Source organism: Watersipora subatra, chromosome 7 (genome assembly GCF_963576615.1).
Source record: "Watersipora subatra chromosome 7, tzWatSuba1.1, whole genome shotgun sequence".
In the NCBI taxonomy this organism is placed as follows: Eukaryota; Metazoa; Bryozoa; class Gymnolaemata; order Cheilostomatida; family Watersiporidae; genus Watersipora; species Watersipora subatra.
Genome location: NC_088714.1, coordinates 36,671,828 through 36,692,314, shown reverse-complemented (window position 1 = coordinate 36,692,314; position 20,487 = coordinate 36,671,828). Strand labels below are relative to the sequence as shown.

At 36.4% G+C, this 20,487-nt stretch overlaps 1 protein-coding gene across 2 annotated transcripts in view; it reads right to left on the bottom strand.

Annotated features, from left to right (window-relative positions):
• The window catches only part of LOC137399452 (transcription factor 12-like), a 137,933-nt gene that overhangs the window by 103,591 nt on the left and 13,855 nt on the right, over positions 1 to 20,487 (bottom strand). The window contains exons 3-7 of one of the 2 annotated variants that reach the window (XM_068085572.1): positions 20,207 to 20,267; positions 14,955 to 14,998; positions 13,547 to 13,678; positions 9,520 to 9,553; positions 1,070 to 1,092 (exon numbers count right to left, since the gene is read on the bottom strand). In XM_068085572.1, coding sequence (XP_067941673.1) covers positions 1,070 to 1,092; positions 9,520 to 9,553; positions 13,547 to 13,678; positions 14,955 to 14,998; positions 20,207 to 20,267 — 294 coding nt within the window. The remainder of the gene's footprint in view (positions 1 to 1,069; positions 1,093 to 9,519; positions 9,554 to 13,546; positions 13,679 to 14,954; positions 14,999 to 20,206; positions 20,268 to 20,487) is intronic. The other variant, XM_068085573.1, reaches the window with a different exon arrangement.

Genomic DNA, 20,487 nt, shown 5'->3' with positions numbered 1-20,487 from the left:
TTGCAAAAACACTATTTGTTACTACTAGCACACTTGGAGATCATGATTGTGTAAGGGATCATTATAAGCACACTTATAAGTGTAAGCTTGTTTCAGATAGACAGATACTGGCTCTTATTATAGTGAAGAATTAGACTAGCTCAAGTTACTAGCTTAAGTTACTAACTTAAGTTGCTTAAATTTTTTGAGTAACGATACTTAGCCAACTGCAGCTACATTACCTGCCGGTGGTTATAGGCCGTTTTTTATATTAATTGAGTGTATAGCATAAGTAAAAAAATGTTTTTTATATTAAATGAGTGTATAGCATAAGAAGTCAAAATCGTTTTTTAACATTTTGGTTTAGCTGTGCCTCAAGCTTTTGAATATTTGAATTATGTATTGGCTGGACACACACATAAATAAACAAACACCTTCATTCAAAAGCTAGAATGGTAAATCTTGTATGCTAAATACAAATGAATTTTCTGTGCATAAACTTTTATTATCCATGTAATGCCAAGTATTCACCTAGTATTTATATTAAAATTGGTGAAAAAAAACATACAAAATTCGTGTTTTTTTATGTTCTAAGATAGGACATTTTTAAAATATCTATCTTCATTAAAACAAACGTCTATTTCTGCACTTTTTTATTTACATATCCAGTACACTAAGCACTGAGTAAACAAAACTTGGGTATGAGTCACTACAGATACAGCAGTACGGTACTTTCTCCAACCTTGTATAGTCATTCATAGACTTGTTTATGAGAAGATCACAGTATTTTACATCGGTGAACGGTTTATCGTGTAAAATGGTAAAAAAAAATTTATAAAGTTTTTTCTAGACTTACAACAGATTAAAACTACAGGTATTTACATTAATTGTAATGGGATGAATCACTCTTCAAAAGCCTTCTTGAATAGATTGTCAAAAACTGAGGTTTGATAGCAAATGGTGCAAACTGACAAAAGAACCAACACAACCATCAAACTACTGGTTTACACGCAACATACACTAGATGTCGTAGCATTGATTATACAACTGCTAAAACTCAAAGTTATTTACGCACTATAGGTGTACTTACCGATTCTTTTCCATCCTTCTCACCTTAAAAACATAAAAACATGCGTACTTGTTTAATAAACACTTTGAATGTTAACATATAACTGTAGTGTTTTTATTCATTCAAATACATTGCACATAAAAACAACTACGCAGCTTTCACTGCAAATTTGTGTCGCACTTAAATAGAGAGGGCATTTTAATGCTACAAGAGTTTCTGGTACGCACATAAAATATATAAATAAAGATGTGCAATCGCATCCAAAGCGGTAGCTTGAATATAGCTTCTAAAATAACTTTCTTATGCTTTCTGATTATCCACAAGCATCAATAAACATGCATTCATCATCTGCATGTAGCTTTCAACAATTTGTGTTCGGCACTGTAATTAATCTATTGATTACAGAATGACTGTTGGACAAATACAATAAAAATATTTTTCTCAAATGACGAGCATGTTTCTCATATAGCAAGAGTTCAGTTATTGATACCTAGAATTAGGAACTATTTATCAAGCTCTCAGGCTAAAGTTTCTGAGAATGCATCAAGAGAGCATTCCTTTACTGTCAGTTACCGCACTTATCATGAACACCATATCACTCCCTATCATGGCAAAAACTACTATAATTATTTTTTCAATCGTAAAAGGACACAGACCTGGCATCTGAAATACGCCTGTTGCTCAATAGCATACATCTTACATGTAAGGAAGTTGGATTGGTAAGAATTGCTAAGATGTAATGTTCATAACGCTACTAAGACATATGTCTTGCGTAAGATAATCTATTTTTTTTAAATTTACTAGTTTCGAAACCAACAGTCTTATAACTACAGTGCGTTGTGTCGTGGATCATGTGTAGGCCTACTATTGGTTAGCGTGTCGAGTTTATTTTGTTTGTGAGTGAGTGCACATAGCAGTGAGAGTAGATAGCAGTGAGCGTACATAGCGGTGAGTGTACATAGCGGTGAGTGTACATAGCGGTGAGTGTACATAGCGGTGAGTGTACATGCAGTGAGTGTACATAGCAGTGAAAGTAGATAGCAGTGAGCGTACATAGTGGTGAGTGTACATAGCAGTGAGAGTAGATAGCAGTGAGCGTACATAGCGGTGAGTGTACATAGCAGTGAGTGTACATAGCAGTGAGTGTACATAGCGGTGAGTGCACATAGCAGTGAGAGTAGATAGCAGTGAGCGTACATAGCGGTGAGTGTACATAGCAGTGAGTGTACATAGCAGTGAGTGTATATAGCGGTGAGTGTAGATAGCAGTGAGTGTACATAGCAGTGAGTGTACATAGCAGTGAGTGTAGATAGCAGTGAGTGTACATAGCAGTGAGTGTACATAGCAGTGAGTGTACAAAGCAGTGAGTGTACATAGCAGTGAGTGTACATAGCGGTGAATGTACATAGCAGTGAGTGTACATAGCAGTGAGTGTACATAGCGGTGAGTGTACATAGCAGTGAGTGTAGATAGCAGTGAGTGTAAATAGCAGTGAGTGTACATAGCAGTGAGTGTACATAGCAGTGAGTGTATATAGCAGTGAGTGTACATAGCAGTGAGTGTACATAGCGGTGAGTGTAGATAGCGGTGAGTTTACATAGCAGTGAGTGTACATAGCAGTGAGTGTACATAGCAGTGAGTGTACATAGCGGTGAGTGTACATTGCGGTGAGTGTACATAGCGGAGAGTGTACATAGCAGTGAGTTTACATAGCAGTGAGTGTAGATAGCAGTGAGTTTACATAGCAGTGAGTGTAGATAGCAGTGAGTGTAAATAGCAGTGAGTGTACATAGCAGTGAGTGTACATAGCGGTGAGTGTACATAGCGGTGAGTGTACATAGCGGTGAGTGTACATAGCGGTGAGTGTACATAGCAGTGAGTGTACATAGCGGTGAGTGTACATAGCGGTGAGTGTACATAGCGGTGAGTGTACATAGCGGTGAGTGTACATAGCAGTGAGTGTAGATAGCAGTGAGTGTAAATAGCAGTGAGTGTACATAGCGGTGAGTGTACATAGCGGTGAGTGTACATAGCGGTGAGTGTACATAGCGGTGAGTGTACATAGCGGTGAGTGTACATAGCGGTGAGTGTACATAGCGGTGAGTGTACATAGCGGTGAGTGTACATAGCAGTGAGTGTACATAGCAGTGAGTGTATATAGCAGTGAGTGTACATAGCAGTGAGTGTACATAGCGGTGAGTGTAGATAGCGGTGAGTTTACATAGCAGTGAGTGTACATAGCAGTGAGTGTATATAGCAGTGAGTGTACATAGCAGTGAGTGTACATTGCGGTGAGTGTACATAGCGGTGAGTGTAGATAGCAGTGAGTTTACATAACAGTGAGTGTAGATAGCAGTGGGTGTACATAGCAGTGAGTGTATATAGCAGTGAGTGTACATAGCGGTGAGTGTACATAGCGGTGAGTGTAGATAGCGGTGAGTTTACATAGCAGTGAGTGTACATAGCAGTGGGTGTACATAGCAGTGAGTGTATATAGCAGTGAGTGTACATAGCGGTGAGTGTACATAGCGGTGAGTGTAGATAGCGGTGAGTTTACATAGCAGTGAGTGTACATAGCGGTGAGTGTACATAGCAGTGAGTGTACATAGCAGTGAGTGTACATAGCAGTGAGTGTACATAGCAGTGAGTGTACATAGCGGTGAGTGTACATAGCAGTGAGTGTACATAGCAGTGAGTGTACATAGCAGTGAGTGTACATAGCGGTGAGTGTAGATAGCGGTGAGTTTACATAGCAGTGAGTGTACATAGCAGTGAGTGTATATAGCAGTGAGTGTACATAGCAGTGAGTGTACATTGCGGTGAGTGTACATAGCGGTGAGTGTAGATAGCAGTGAGTTTACATAACAGTGAGTGTAGATAGCAGTGGGTGTACATAGCAGTGAGTGTATATAGCAGTGAGTGTACATAGCGGTGAGTGTACATAGCGGTGAGTGTAGATAGCGGTGAGTTTACATAGCAGTGAGTGTACATAGCAGTGGGTGTACATAGCAGTGAGTGTATATAGCAGTGAGTGTACATAGCGGTGAGTGTACATAGCGGTGAGTGTAGATAGCGGTGAGTTTACATAGCAGTGAGTGTACATAGCAGTGGGTGTACATAGCAGTGAGTGTATATAGCAGTGAGTGTACATAGCGGTGAGTGTACATAGCGGTGAGTGTAGATAGCGGTGAGTTTACATAGCAGTGAGTGTACATAGCGGTGAGTGTACATAGCAGTGAGTGTACATAGCAGTGAGTGTACATAGCAGTGAGTGTACATAGCAGTGAGTGTACATAGCGGTGAGTGTACATAGCAGTGAGTGTACATAGCAGTGAGTGTACATAGCAGTGAGTGTACATAGCGGTGAGTGTAGATAGCGGTGAGTTTACATAGCAGTGAGTGTACATAGCAGTGAGTGTATATAGCAGTGAGTGTACATAGCAGTGAGTGTACATTGCGGTGAGTGTACATAGCGGTGAGTGTAGATAGCAGTGAGTTTACATAACAGTGAGTGTAGATAGCAGTGGGTGTGCATAGCAGTGAGTGTATATAGCAGTGAGTGTACATAGCGGTGAGTGTACATAGCGGTGAGTGTAGATAGCGGTGAGTTTACATAGCAGTGAGTGTACATAGCAGTGGGTGTACATAGCAGTGAGTGTATATAGCAGTGAGTGTACATAGCGGTGAGTGTACATAGCGGTGAGTGTAGATAGCGGTGAGTTTACATAGCAGTGAGTGTACATAGCGGTGAGTGTACATAGCAGTGAGTGTACATAGCAGTGAGTGTACATAGCAGTGAGTGTACATAGCAGTGAGTGTACATAGCGGTGAGTGTACATAGCAGTGAGTGTACATAGCAGTGAGTGTACATAGCGGTGAGTGTACATAGCAGTGAGTGTACATAGCGTATGTTGTTGCTTAAACATCAGCTGTCTAATATACTATAGAATTTCTACTTGAAGGCTGTGACAATCTATTTTGACCCTTCCCCTATAGTGTCATTTCAGTAAAGGTGACATTCAACTAGAAAAAGTGTCAGCAGTATTTTTCGCCTAGCTCATCAGAATTTGGAATTTTAATGGTTAGCCAGTTTGCCATAAAGTTTCACAGTTTCTCTTTTCATTAGGTAACTGGTTTATTGACTTTGCAGTCACCATGCAGGTGCATTCATACGCTAAAACACAGTACACCATCACATCTGTTTCCAGACGAACTTGGTAATTGTGTAACACCAAACTCTAGCCGCTCATGCGTTGTCACGGCAATGGCGGGGTGTTTTCATATAGTTAGGCTAAATGCTGTTTTCCCATTCATTCTGACAAATATCATTATACTGCCAGGTTGAGAAGCTTAGCAATTATTACCCTATTTTATCTTAACAACCTTTTATTCATCAACTATCTCTTGGAAAGGGTACAAAAGGTACGTGAATTACTTTTACAAATGTATTTTATATAGCTTGCTCGTGTTTCTCATTCTGTTTTATCAATTATGAAAAACCTGTGTGTAGTCTGTTACTATCTCCTTGTTGTAGTAAATTGCTTTATTGTTTGTAGTTTTACGGTGCGACATAAATAAATATGCAAGATAACCAAATTCATCCATACGAAATTTATTTACTGTCAATCCGGAAGGGAAGTTACAGGGAAGATAAATGTAATCCTTTTATGGCGAAGCAAAGCTAATCCTAAGCTAATGTAATCTGTATTCTGTAATATTCTCCACCTTGTCTATTGCTCTGTTTTAATAATTCATACTTATTACTCTCTTTAGCTTTAATATTCTCCACCTGGTCTATTGCTCTGTTTTAATAATTCATACTTATTACTCCCTTAGCTTTAATATTCTCCACCTTGTCTATTGCTCTGTTTTAATAATCCATACTTAATATTCCCCTTAGCTTTAATATTCTCCACCCTGTCTATTGCTCTGTTTTAATAATCCATACTTAATACTTCCCTTTAGCTTTAATATTCTCCACCTTGTCTATTGCTCTGTTTTAATAATCCATACTTAATATTCCCCTTAGCTTTAATATTCTCCACCCTGTCTATTGCTCTGTTTTAATAATCCATACTTATTATTCCCTTTAGCTTTAATATTCTCCACCTTGTCTATTGCTCTGTTTTAATAATCCATACTTAATATTCCCCTTAGCTTTAATATTCTCCACCCTGTCTATTGCTCTGTTTTAATAATCCATACTTAATACTCCCTTTAGCTTTAATATTCTCCACCTGGTCTATTGCTCTGTTTTAATAATTCATGCTTAATATTCCCCTTAGCTTTAATATTCTCCACCTTGTCTATTGCTCCGTTTTAATAATCCATACTTAATACTCCCCTTAGCTTTAATATTCTCCACCTGGTCTATTGCTCTGTTTTAATAATTCATACTTATTACTCTCTTTAGCTTTAATATTCTCCACCTGGTCTATTGCTCTGTTTTAATAATTCATACTTATTACTCTCTTTAGCTTTAATATTCTCCACCTGGTCTATTGCTCTGTTTTAATAATCCATACTTAATACTCCCCTTAGCTTTAATATTCTCCACCCTGTCTATTGCTCTGTTTTAATAATCCATACTTAATACTCCCTTTAGCTTTAATATTCTCCACCTGGTCTATTGCTCTGTTTTAATAATTCATACTTATTACTCTCTTTAGCTTTAATATTCTCCACCCTGTCTATTGCTCTGTTTTAATAATCCATACTTAATATTCCCCTTAGCTTTAATATTCTTCACCCTGTCTATTGCTCCGTTTTAATAATCCATACTTAATACTCCCTTAGCTTTAATATTCTCCACCTGGTCTATTGCTCTGTTTTAATAATTCATACTTATTACTCTCTTTAGCTTTAATATTCTCCACCTTGTCTATTGCTCTGTTTTAATAATCCATACTTAATACTCCCTTAGCTTTAATATTCTCCACCTTGTCTATTGCTCCGTTTTAATAATCCATACTTAATACTCCCTTAGCTTTAATATTCTCCACCTGGTCTATTGCTCTGTTTTAATAATTCATACTTATTACTCTCTTTAGCTTTAATATTCTCCACCTTGTCTATTGCTCTGTTTTAATAATCCATACTTAATACTCCCTTTAGCTTTAATATTCTCCACCCTGTCTATTGCTCTGTTTTAATAATCCATACTTAATACTCCCTTTAGCTTTAATATTCTCCACCTGGTCTATTGCTCTGTTTTAATAATTCATGCTTAATATTCCCCTTAGCTTTAATATTCTCCACCTTGTCTATTGCTCTGTTTTAATAATCCATACTTAATACTCCCTTTAGCTTTAATATTCTCCACCCTGTCTATTGCTCTGTTTTAATAATCCATACTTAATACTCCCTTTAGCTTTAATATTCTCCACCTGGTCTATTGCTCTGTTTTAATAATCCATACTTAATACTCCCTTTAGCTTTAATATTCTCCACCTGGTCTATTGCTCTGTTTTAATAATTCATGCTTAATATTCCCCTTAGCTTTAATATTCTCCACCTTGTCTATTGCTCCGTTTTAATAATCCATACTTAATATTCCCCTTAGCTTTAATATTCTCCACCCTGTCTATTGCTCTGTTTTAATAATCCATACTTAATACTCCCTTTAGCTTTAATATTCTCCACCCTGTCTATTGCTCTGTTTTAATAATCCATACTTAATACTCCCTTTAGCTTTAATATTCTCCACCCTGTCTATTGCTCTGTTTTAATAATCCATACTTAATACTCCCTTTAGCTTTAATATTCTCCACCTGGTCTATTGCTCTGTTTTAATAATTCATGCTTAATATTCCCCTTAGCTTTAATATTCTCCACCTTGTCTATTGCTCTGTTTTAATAATCCATACTTAATACTCCCTTTAGCTTTAATATTCTCCACCTGGTCTATTGCTCTGTTTTAATAATCCATACTTAATACTCCCCTTAGCTTTAATATTCTCCACCTGGTCTATTGCTCTGTTTTAATAATTCATACTTATTACTCTCTTTAGCTTTAATATTCTCCACCTTGTCTATTGCTCTGTTTTAATAATTCATGCTTAATACTCCCTTTAGCTTTAATATTTTCCACCTTGTCTATTGCTCCGTTTTAATAATTCATACTTAATACTCCCTTAGCTTTAATATTCTCCACCCGGTCTATTGCTCTGTTTTAATAATTCATGCTTATTACTCCCTTTAGCTTTAATATTCTCCACCTTGTCTATTGCTCTGTTTTAATAATCCATACTTAATATTCCCCTTAGCTTTAATATTCTCCACCCTGTCTATTGCTCTGTTTTAATAATCCATACTTAATACTCCCTTTAGCTTTAATATTCTCCACCTGGTCTACTGCTCTGTTTTAATAATTCATTCTTAATACTCCCTTTAGCTTTAATATTCTCCACCTGGTCTATTGCTCTGTTTTAATAATTCATACTTAATATTCCCTTTAGCTTTAATATTCTCCACCTTGTCTATTGCTCCGTTTTAATAATTCATGCTTAATATTCCCCTTAGCTTTAATATTCTCCACCTTGTCTATTGCTCTGTTTTAATAATCCATACTTATTACTCTCTTTAGCTTTAATATTCTCCACCCTGTCTATTGCTCTGTTTTAATAATTCATTCTTAATACTCCCCTTAGCTTTAATATTCTCCACCCTGTCTATTGCTCTGTTTTAATAATTCATTCTTAATACTCCCCTTAGCTTTAATATTCTCCACCTGGTCTATTGCTCTGTTTTAATAATCCATACTTAATACTCCCCTTAGCTTTAATATTCTCCACCTTGTCTATTGCTCTGTTTTAATAATTCATTCTTAATACTCCCCTTAGCTTTAATATTCTCCACCTGGTCTATTGCTCCGTTTTAATAATTCATACTTAATACTCCCTTAGCTTTAATATTCTCCACCCGGTCTATTGCTCTGTTTTAATAATCCATACTTAATACTCCCCTTAGCTTTAATATTCTCCACCTTGTCTATTGCTCTGTTTTAATAATTCATTCTTAATACTCCCCTTAGCTTTAATATTCTCCACCTGGTCTATTGCTCTGTTTTAATAATTCATGCTTAATACTCCCCTTAGCTTTAATATTTTCCACCTTGTCTATCGCTCTGTTAGGAATTTTCAAATGATACTTTAAGCAAGGAAACAGGAAAAAGCTTTTTCTAAACTAAGCTCACTATTTAATGTCCAATTTGCATGCATGCTGAACTTTGTATCTTTTTACCAGTCTTCTTCAATTGCTTGAATATAATATAATATATATATTGAATTTAATATTGTAATATATAATATATAATATAATATTGTAAATGCTGCTCAACTCTGGCTCATGGCAGCTCATGGCAGACATCAAACTAAGCGATTGAGCAACAGGCCAATCACACTTTGACAAATGGCATAAACAAGGCCTCTCATTCTGACAATCAGATAAATAAATGTACTATATTTACTGACCTTCTTTGCCTCCCGTATCAGTCGCGCTCAGGGCCTACAAAATGCACCCAAAGACTTAAAATACTGTTGCCCAACCTAAAAAATGTGCATAGTACAGTACACCTTCAGGATGTGATTACCTTGTTGTATAATTGTTTCGCCTTACTGTGTGAAACATGATACCTTGCCATACGAGTAACATTTCATCATACGAATTCAACAAAGTTTTACCTTACTTCAAGTTTGGTAGTCAATGCGCTTAATACGTACGTCGAAATAACAAAGACACCGAAGTCCTCTTTGCCAAAAACATTTTCACAACGCATGAAAGACATACAATGACTGATTTCTCTCAGTTCAGCATTGTTCGTGTGAAAAGCGATAATATTTTCTTTTTAAAACCAGTGGAAAAGTTGGAGTTGCGGTTCGTTTAATTAAAGGACCAGTGGTCAGACAGCTTCTCTTAACCTGCTAACAAAAATCCACTTCTTTACGTATTAAACAAAGCATTTTCAAGAACAGCATCCTTCGCGCTTTCTTGGCGAATTGGGTTAAAAATGGTTTCAATGAGAAAGGCTAAAAGTTATTCTGAAAACAATAGGTGATAACTATTAACAATAGGTGATAACTATTAACTATTAACAAATAAGCCGAAAACTGATAGGTGATAAAGTTTTAGTTATGAAAACCTGAAGTTGAGTAAAATAATTAAAAATACATACTAAAACTTAGCTTTAGTATGTATGTTAGCCCTCTTTGGCTGGGTTAACGCCCGGCAAAACACCTGAAAGTCGTGTAATTTATTTTTGAAAATTCAATAAAATTGGTATTTTATGAACATGCATAGCTCAAACTTAAATTTATTTCTATGAACAAAATGTTTTGGGCACAAACATTTATTTACATATTTACTACTACAAAAAAATTGCAACCGTGTGCAATTGTCCCTGTATGAAATGCTTGGAAGCATTCCTTTTGCTAGAGTCCAATGTTATTATGTAGCCGTGCGAACTACCATAACAATCATTTTTCTCTGTATATTCCAAGTATATTAAAAATCCAAAAAGTTTACATCACTTCTAGCCTCTGAGTTATTTTTTTTCTGATCAGACAAAAAAATCACTAACGATCGCAGGACCAAATAAATTTTTATTTTGCCGTTTTTAACGTTGAGCCAATGTTGACTGGTTTTTTCCATCTTTTATTTTTTCTTTAGCTTTTAGCACAAAGCAACGCTTCTCAGATAATCATTTCATATTGTAATTCATCGACAAATATCTTGTTGAGGATATTTAAAACTTATTAGCATTCACACCCTTTGTTTAACGTTACTAGGCAATAGCTTTATAAACGTTTACCAAAGGTGACTTAAATGTCGTTTCCCGACGCATCCGATAAATGACATTTTTGTCGTTTCCCCAGCCAAAGGGTTAAGTTTGTGTTTATTAACCTAAACTTATTTAAAGTGAATTCAAAGTTTATGTTTTATGTACGTCTGTCTTGAAGGTAAGGGCTCTCTACGGAACGTACTGCGCATAGTGCATTGTAGCGTTACATTTTACTGCAGATCATCTACTATATAAACGGCAATCGTTGTCTGTCTGTCTATCTGTCTATCTGTCTATCTGTCTGTCTGCCTTATAGAGCGGTCTTTTCTTTTATCGTCGTACAAATTTCGGTCGTACGAAGCGAACTGAATTAATATGTGTAGTAACGGTAAATAAATTATAGAGCGGTCTTTCTTTTTCCATTCGGTCGAACGAAGCCAACCGAATTAATATGAGTACTAATTATCGTAATTTTGTAATATCGTAATTTCGTAATATGGACTATTAGCCGCTACTTTTCTTTGACGATTTGAGCCAAGCGGTTTATATAAAGGTGTGGCGATTCTGTTGTTTTCCTTTCACCGCTCGAGCGCATTAACCGAAATCCCCTGTTAGCACGCTTTTTAAACGGCAAATTTTCTGCCGTGTTAAAAAGCACCTTTCCTGAGTTCTGCGGCCTATACAAAGGTGTCTATACAACTATACAAATGTACTATTCATTAAATAAAATAAATTAATGAGTAGTTATTTACATGCAATTAATATTTACTGCCAACGTGTACCGAGAAGGTCACGTAAACGTTTGTTTCTTGGAGCCACTAGAAAAACGCATTTCTCACCTACTAAATTTCCACATCAAAAAGGTAAGTGTTTCTTATACGATGTTGTATTGTCTATGAATTGTCACATCTCCACTACTTAATAACGTTAGATTTGCCGCTGTTCGTGATAGTGGGTCATGTTCATTTCCTTCAGCAGCCGAGTTACTAATTTTTTTCCAGCTCTGAGTAGGCCTACTGTAACTTACTATTACAGAACTTTCACGAGTACTCCGAGGGTTGCGATACGCTATTGTGAAAAGAAAGAGAGCAGCTGCTATCGACTTACTGTCACCCTGCATCAGCCATGACCAGCTATACGTCGCCTGCTCAAAAGTAGACACACGCGGAAAACTGTTTCTTCATACGCCCGACAGAAAAACCAAAAATGTTGTCTATCCGCATGTGTTGCGTTGAACTAAGGGAGAGAGAGAGGGAGAGAGAAAGGGAGAGAGGGAGAGCGAGGAGGAGAGGGGGGAGAGAGGGAGAGGGAGAGAAGGGGAGAGAGAGGGAGAGCGAGTAGGAGAGGGAGGAGAGAGAGAGGGGGAAGAGGGAGGGAGAGAGAGAGAGAGGGGAGAGAGGGGAGAGAGGGGAGAGACGGAGAGAGGGGAGAGACGGAGAGAGGGAGAGAGGGAGAGAAGGAGAGAGAGAGAGAGAGAGAGGGAGAGCGAGGAGGAGAGGGGGGGAGAGAGAGAGGAAGAGAAAGAGGGAGGGAGAGAGAGAGGGGAGAGAGGGAGAGGGGAGAGACGGAGAGAGGGAGATGTAATTGCATAGTTGGCGTTGTTTTACAGTATGAAAGACAACTCTCAATAAACCTCTTGCTGTACAAGAATCTGATCCCATTGACGGGTAATGCAGCTAGTAACCAATAAATACATTAAATACATGTTATACTAAAATCAGTGTAGGTAACTATAATTATTAAGTTTACCATACTTACATACATAGCATATTTACATGCATAACATACTTACATACATAACATACTTACATACATAACATACATACATACATAACATGCTTACATACATAACATACTTACATACATAACATACTTACATACATATCATACTTACATACATAACATACATAACTTACATACATAACATACATACATACATAACATACTTACATACATATCATACTGTTACTAATTTTTAATATGTAAAGTAATAATAGTCCAAGTTATATAAAATTTTGCCAGATTTTTTACCGAATTATTATAGCATTATATTATTATATATTATTATAGTATAACATTATAGAATTACTATGGTTTCTATCCCACTTCATACAATTTTTTTACCATACGATGCCAATCGTGTAACGAGTTAAAATCATTACCCGAGGCTGCAAAGTATTAGACAAAGATGAGCTTGCGTCAAAAAGTTGATCAAGTAGTATTAGTGACCTGAAACTATGTAAGCGGCTGCGACATGGATGGATGTTTTAATAAAAACTGTTCGCCAATATGAAAACTTTTCGGCTCGTAAAAATTATGTGATAAAATAATATAGTTGAAGATAATGCATAACATGATTTGCAAAACAAATTAAATACATCATAGCCCTGTCGCCACCTGTGCCGAAATCTTGTTTGATAGATGGTTGTATGAAGTGCAATCAGAACTGTATTGATAGGTACTTTTGCATAGCTCGAATCAATTCCAACGAACCAAATAATAAGAGACCACATGTAGAGACCACATATTGAGACCACATGTAGAGACCACATGTAGAGACCACATGTAGAGACCACTTGGAGAGACCACATGTAGAGGCCACATGTAGAGACCACATGTAGAGACCACATGTAGAGACCACTTGGAGAGACCACATGTAGAGACCACATGTAGAGACCACAGAGAGGTAGTTAGAAGACGAGGTAAATAATAAGACCTACTTGAGAGGAAGGAGCAGTGAGCAGAGCAGGAGGGAAATTGTTGATATATTGCAAAGGAGTAGTTTTATTGAGTTCATTAGTAAATGAACCTGATATGTTGAGATCTGTTGGGCCTCCAGGACTTTCATACTGCTGAAAAACAACCATATTTAGAAGATGAAATGATAATAGCCTATAATAACCTTTAATCACAGATAAACATAAAATGAAACAGTTTTAGAATGTATACCATATTATATATTTCAATCTTGGTATGGTTGAATTTAAAATGGCCGCAAGGCTGCATTTAGGGGGCTGTCAAAACTCTTGTGCGTAGATTTACATGTAAGTGATGGGAGTACAGCTGAAGTCTTTAATTGGTGCTCCCGCATACCTTATAGTTTTGGAAGAAAAAGGGTAGCTTTTAATCTTATTAGGGTAAATTATGTTTTATTGACATGGATAAACAAACTTATTATTAAAAAAAACTGTGGCCGAAGATCTTTAACAATAATTCAATGTTTCAATGGCTACGGTAATCAACCACCTTCTTTATAACAAAACACGTTTAGAGCATGCTAAAAGTTTTATATTGAACTTTGACGCAAGTTGTAGAGAGAAATATTACTTGTCAATGAAGGTGAATGAGTGAAGGTGGCATGTAAAAGACAACTTCAAATTTACGGATAAGCGCAAGACTTAATGAATGCTTATCGCATAACCTAGTCCATGATAAACGATGTTTTTATAGTTCTTTTCACACGTCAGTGATCATACTAAATGTGACAAATTTGTTATATAAATACAGTCAGATGTGTCAAAATAACAGGCATCTAAAACAAACCTGTGCTTATTAAATGAAGTTGGAGAACCACATAAAAATTTGTCATATCAAAGCATCCTGATCAAAACCAAAGGGCAGATAAGTCCTAATACATGGAGACTAACATAGATTCATTAACTATTTTATCACAAATTTTGCAGTCACTCCAAAGCAAAATATGTAAAAGAGTTTTGTTGGTAAGGATTTTTTGAACAATCTGAGTCTATGCCGCAAGCCTTGTGCTAAAAACTAAAACAATTCTTCTTCAGAAACTTTGCTTTGTGACATCTTTATTATTGAAGCATATATTTAACTATAATTGTTAAAGTCAAGGAGCAAGTGTATGAATGCATATTCAAATTAAAAGGCTGTTTTACATTGTGAAGAAATATTTGGAGAAATCATTGAGAAATCATTGAGAAAGCATTGAGAAAGCATTGAGAAGTCATTGGCGGTGTTGATGACCTATAAGATAAAATAATGATGATCCAAATAATAAACTGTTAACTTTGACACCATAACTTGCCACAAGGTTTTCTATCTTTGACAAAGTTCTTTTTTGACTATGTTTACAAGGTGAGTAGTATACCGATAAAAATTACTTACTGTATTGCAGAAATCTGGATTGTTATTCCAAGAAGCTATTTCATCTAAAAAATAGACTTCAATTAAACAATGGGCCAACCTTAAAGTATGTTGTTTATAAATTAACGGATAAGTGTATATGTATATAACTTCTACCGATGTGCATACATTTTACGTAGTTAACCCATTTTATGTGGTTAACCCATGACAGTATATTCATGGTGAGTAGACAACTCCAAAAATGACAAGTTGGCAGCATAGCTTTGAGAATCAACATAAAGTAACAGAGGTAAGGAGCTTTATAAGCTTCTTTCATAATTTAAATATTTTAGAAACTGGCAAAAGCATCTAAAATGACTATCCCACCTAAGAAACAAACCATTTTGTAAAAGGAATCAGTAAAACTTTTTGTATATAATAATTACACATTCAAACTAGTCTTTTTTGCTAAGACATGCCACTTACCCTAAGACACTTATATTTCACTAGTATTTAGTTTCGTGAGTAGCATACAGAGTAAAATTTCACTGCAACTTAATTTCGCAGCTCTGATGAGTGCGAAAATATAGTGATGTAAAAATAAATGCAGTGGAACAATCATAATTAGATTCCTCAGGTCCAGTTCACTGCAGGCCTGTATTCACTGGTTGCAAGTTGGGGCAGCTAATGTTAAGCGGCTAGTTAGGAACACCTGTGGGTGTTGAGGGGCGGTGTAAGCCCCCAACAGGTTTTTCTTATGTAGGGCCTCAGCTGGGCCTCTCGTGTGAAGTTTTAAAAAATTTTATCGGAAAGTATCAACATTTTTCTATTTTTTGAGATATGTTTTGTTTTAGGTGATGTAACTGACAAGACGTTTTTAAATTAAAATAGGCAAAACTTGACCGCTATTAAAACGCTCAGAAAAAAGACATCTTTTGCTTTTGAACGTTTTAACAAAGATCAATTTTGCCGATTTTATTTTAAGTTCATACGGAGGTTTTCACGCTTTCGATGGGACATGGCCAGGCGGATGTTTGGTAAAAATTGATATTTTGCAAACCTTTATAATGGTCGTTAACAAAAATATTTTGCCACTGATGATGATAATAATGACGCCTAAGAACTACTAAAAGTTGATGTTTGTCTCTATGGCTTGAAATAAAGGGATATTCTACAGCAATAAAAACCGTCTCCATAGCCGTTGGGAAAATAACCTTTCGAATAAATGATGTTGAGGTCGAATTATCTGAAGCAATTTATCATTGCGTGGAAACGGACCAAACAAATCCATTCGAGTTAACCTTGTGTTTGAGATGAAATTTTACATTTTATCCGAAGGCGAGTTATCCGAGTTTGGCTGTACTTAGCCGCAGAAAGTTCCTAAAAAAGTTGAGACGGCTCAGCCGGCCAGCCGCCCCAGGGAAGATGGGCCTGGTTCACCAATGAGAAAAAAATTTCAATTTGGGACTAGTTTGTAATTGTGAACCGCAGGTAAAATGGTGTGGGCCATGTTGATAATGCAATTTGATCGCTTGCTGCCATTTTGTTCTTGGACTATCAATGAGCAAAGCTATTTAATTTCGCGTTTTCGCTCGTTCGTTATGATAGTTTAGTTTCGCACATTAAATTTTCGCGAGAAGATGACTCCGCGAGAACGCGAAAGTTAGATGAGGCGAATACATAAGTGTCCTAAGGTATCCCACGACCAAATTTAAGCAAAGCGATTGTTTGGGAGCTTTATGATAAATGCATATGTGCACACAACTCACAAAAATTATTCATCAATACCGTCGCAAACCCTTGTACCAAAATCTCATCAACAATTTTAACAACTTTTCAATGGACTCTTTCAAGTATAATAACAATACAAAACACATATAAACCTATTTAAATATATTACCAAGTCTTTGAAATTTGTAGACAAAATTCTAAACCTTCCCCATCTGATCGGATAATACATAACTAGACGGATTAATTTGGCCTAAAATTGCTATTGAAACCTGACAAGCTTTTTTAATAAAAATTAAGACCGGCCAACAAAACGCCGATAAAGCCATCTGACCGAGAGTAGAACCATTAAGTCGTGCACATTTTACGAGAACAACATGCACATTTCACCAGTCTATGACATTGTCCAATTGCCGAAGGTTTCTAATATCTTTCCGTTTTTAATATCGTGCAAAAATATTTAATTATAAGAATAATTATTTGATTTTTTAAAATTATTATAAGATTTAATTATAAGAATAATCGTTCGAATTTATTTATCCGAAGGTGTCTGGAACAAACGTAGACCGTTTGAGGCGTAGACCGATTTACAAAATTGGTACACAGTTTATCAGCTATGTTTTTTTGTCCAATTACTGAAAGTTTCATTAAATTATTTAGAATGTTAGCCAAAATTATTTACATCTTACGTACAAGCTAGGGCCAAACTACAATGCCCCTTTATGACGAGAACATTTTATTTTGCTCCAGTTTACAGAAAACTTCCAGACACGTGAATGCTGATGCTCGCTTTCTGTTACAGATCGCTATAAAAACCATTCTACATTCAACACAACCAACTTTCAAACTGTGTATATTACACAGCAGCTTGCCATTTTACTTCTAATATTGCATTTCTCCAATTGCAGAGGAGAGAAATAAACATATAATCCTTTCTTTTCATTATTGCTGTTTGTTGTACATAATATCACCCAGTACATTGCAGCTACCATTGCAGTTCTCCTATTGCACTGCAGTGCCATTTGACTGCTAATATTGCATTTCTCAACCAGCAGTACCCTTTCTTTTTTCCAATTTCACTTTGGTTGTGGGTTGTATGACAGGGGAATTTCTAGTCTTAGTATTTTTTTCATATATTCCCAAAACAGTTAATGATCCAGCTTTGTATGCGGCATACACATTCAGGCTATTAATTAAACATAGCCACTGGCAAGAGTAGCTGAACTCTTGGGTATGGAGAGATGTGGATGTTGAGAACGAAAGGTGTAAAGAAGTTAGGAAGCTCCTATAGTAGTACCCACTTGGCAAGTATGATTGCTGTCATAACTGTCAGACACAGGCTTCACTTGACCAAAGTATACCACAAATAATAACAGTTTATCAATTTGAACACGCACACAATGACACGATAAGAGGCAGGAATACAATCTCGTGTAATTCTGCCTCATAATTAGCTCGCGGCAAAGCGGTCTGTAGCCAAAGATTTTTAAGCTCACCAATTATATCAAACAAAGCGAGCAATTATGAGCAAAATCTTATTAGATTCTAATTAACTTTATAGCGCAAGAATAGAATAAGGTGGAAAGAAGCAGAGAGTTATAATAACTAAACTCCATGGATACAATATAAAACATAATATTGACAAACAGACATTACAGTGTAATGATTAGGTAACTACAATTAAGGACAGCTAGCAAAATACAAGCAGACAGTGCCATGGTACAGCAATATTATTTGTCCTGTAACTCATGAGAGGTCATTGATGTTTGAAAAGAGGTACTATGTCTATATTTAGTGACTATAATTGTAGAGTGACAGCGACAATACATGTTTACCTGTTGTATACACGCTTGATATTTTAGTAATGCTATTGTTGGCTAGGCACCGGTAAAAGAAATAATTACAAAGTTTTATCAAAGCTCCTTTGATAATCAAAGATCATTTTTTTATTTATATTAGTGAGAGAAGCAGTCGTCGCCTAGAGGGTCTAGAGGGTCTGACTAGAAAGACCGCCAGTGACAGGAAGGGTATCCAACCTTAAATTGCTCTCTCTCAACTCCTGCAGATTAGTCTGTACTCTGACAGGAAATCACCTAACTACAGTTTAGGAAACAAAATACTCGTCACAAAAAATATTTATTGATTGTGAGAGGGAGTTTTTTTATTCCATCTTCCAAAGTATGTTATAACATGGAAATTGCTGTCACCTCTGACAAAATTAGCCAATGAAATACAAAGCCAAAATAGGCACATCTGAGGCACATCTGAGGCACTTGAGTGCCAGATATCAGCATGCTTCCTACCCCCTACCCCCTATGATTCTACATTGGTTTGTTATCCGCTAACACCGTTTACCATCATTCCAGAAATATTATTTTATTAGATGCCATAAGCATATCTTGAAGATCCTTCAGGGGCCTCTTCAGAGGATGGAGTAAGTCACCATAAGCATATCTTGGAGATCCTTCAGGGGCCCCAAGGAGATGGAGTAAGTCACCATCAGTATATGTTGGAGATCATTCAGGGGCCCCATCAGGAGATGGAGTAAGTCACCATAAGCATATCTTGGAGATCCTTCAGGGGCCCCTTCAGGAGATGGAATAAGTTACCATAAGCATGTGTTGGAGATCCTTCAGGGGCCCCTTCAGAAAATGGAGTAAGTCACCATAAGCATATGTTGGAGACCCTTCAGGGGCCCCTTCAGAATATGGAGTAAGTCACCATAAGCATATCTCGGAGATCCTTCAGGAGATGGAGTAAGTCACCATAAGCATATCTTGGAGATCCTTCAGGGGCCCCTTCAGAAGATGAAGTAAGTCACCATAAGCATATCTTGGAGATCTTTCAGGGGCCCCTTCAGGAGATGGAGTAAGTCAAACAAAACCAATCAGTACTAGCAAGTTGTTTATGAATGCAGCAGAAGAGAGTATATCAAATACTCGAAACTGTGTGCTTGAAGGATTAGCTATAGAGAGATTACTGCTATCAGGAGATTAAATACAAAAACAAACAAGTTGAAGAGGATGAGGTGCCTACAACTGACAATAAAAGCAACTGAATCATCTTTGTTCAAGACTTGTTGAATAGCATTCAAATTTACTTTAAGAATAAATGAAATACTAGAGATAAAGCTAAAGAGAGTTTTACTCCGCAGAGCCAAATAACTGCATGGAATTTGCTATTCATGGTAAAAATAACAATGATAGTCTAAGATATTCAATATTTTGTCTCTTAAACATTTAAATTAGCCAATTCTATATATTTTAATACCAAGAGGTTCTAAGTAAAACAATGATACATAATATTTGTTCCAACTTTGTCAATTATAAATAAAACTAGTTTTATCTGGGCTTGAAAATGAGAATGTGTCGAAATAACTGTTGGAAAGCATTATGAGACTTAGTTAAGCTCATGGACACACAATTTAAGGCATGTAGCTAAAAAAAGAGTATAACATATAGTAATAAGCAAAAAAAGTATAACAATAGTGAATCTTACAATATTCCGCAACAGTTTTCAAAATTTTAAACTGTCCTCCTCAAATATAATAATATATAAACACCCACCTCGGTATGAAAATGTTCTAGGGTCAGATTTGGCTCCAGCAACAGATGGGCCAGTGAGAAGCTACAGATAGAAAACATGGCTATGTCAAACACTGTTTGACTAGTGTGTCCGCTAGTTGTTGCGATCTATAGCAACTATACACTCACTATCAGAGGCAGGAACTCCATAGATCGGTTCCCCCAACCAGTCGTAAGCCGACAAGTTCGTAATTCGTACTGTATACACATGTTTCTAAAGGACATCTGATTTGGACAGTAAATCCAGCTTATTGTTTGACATT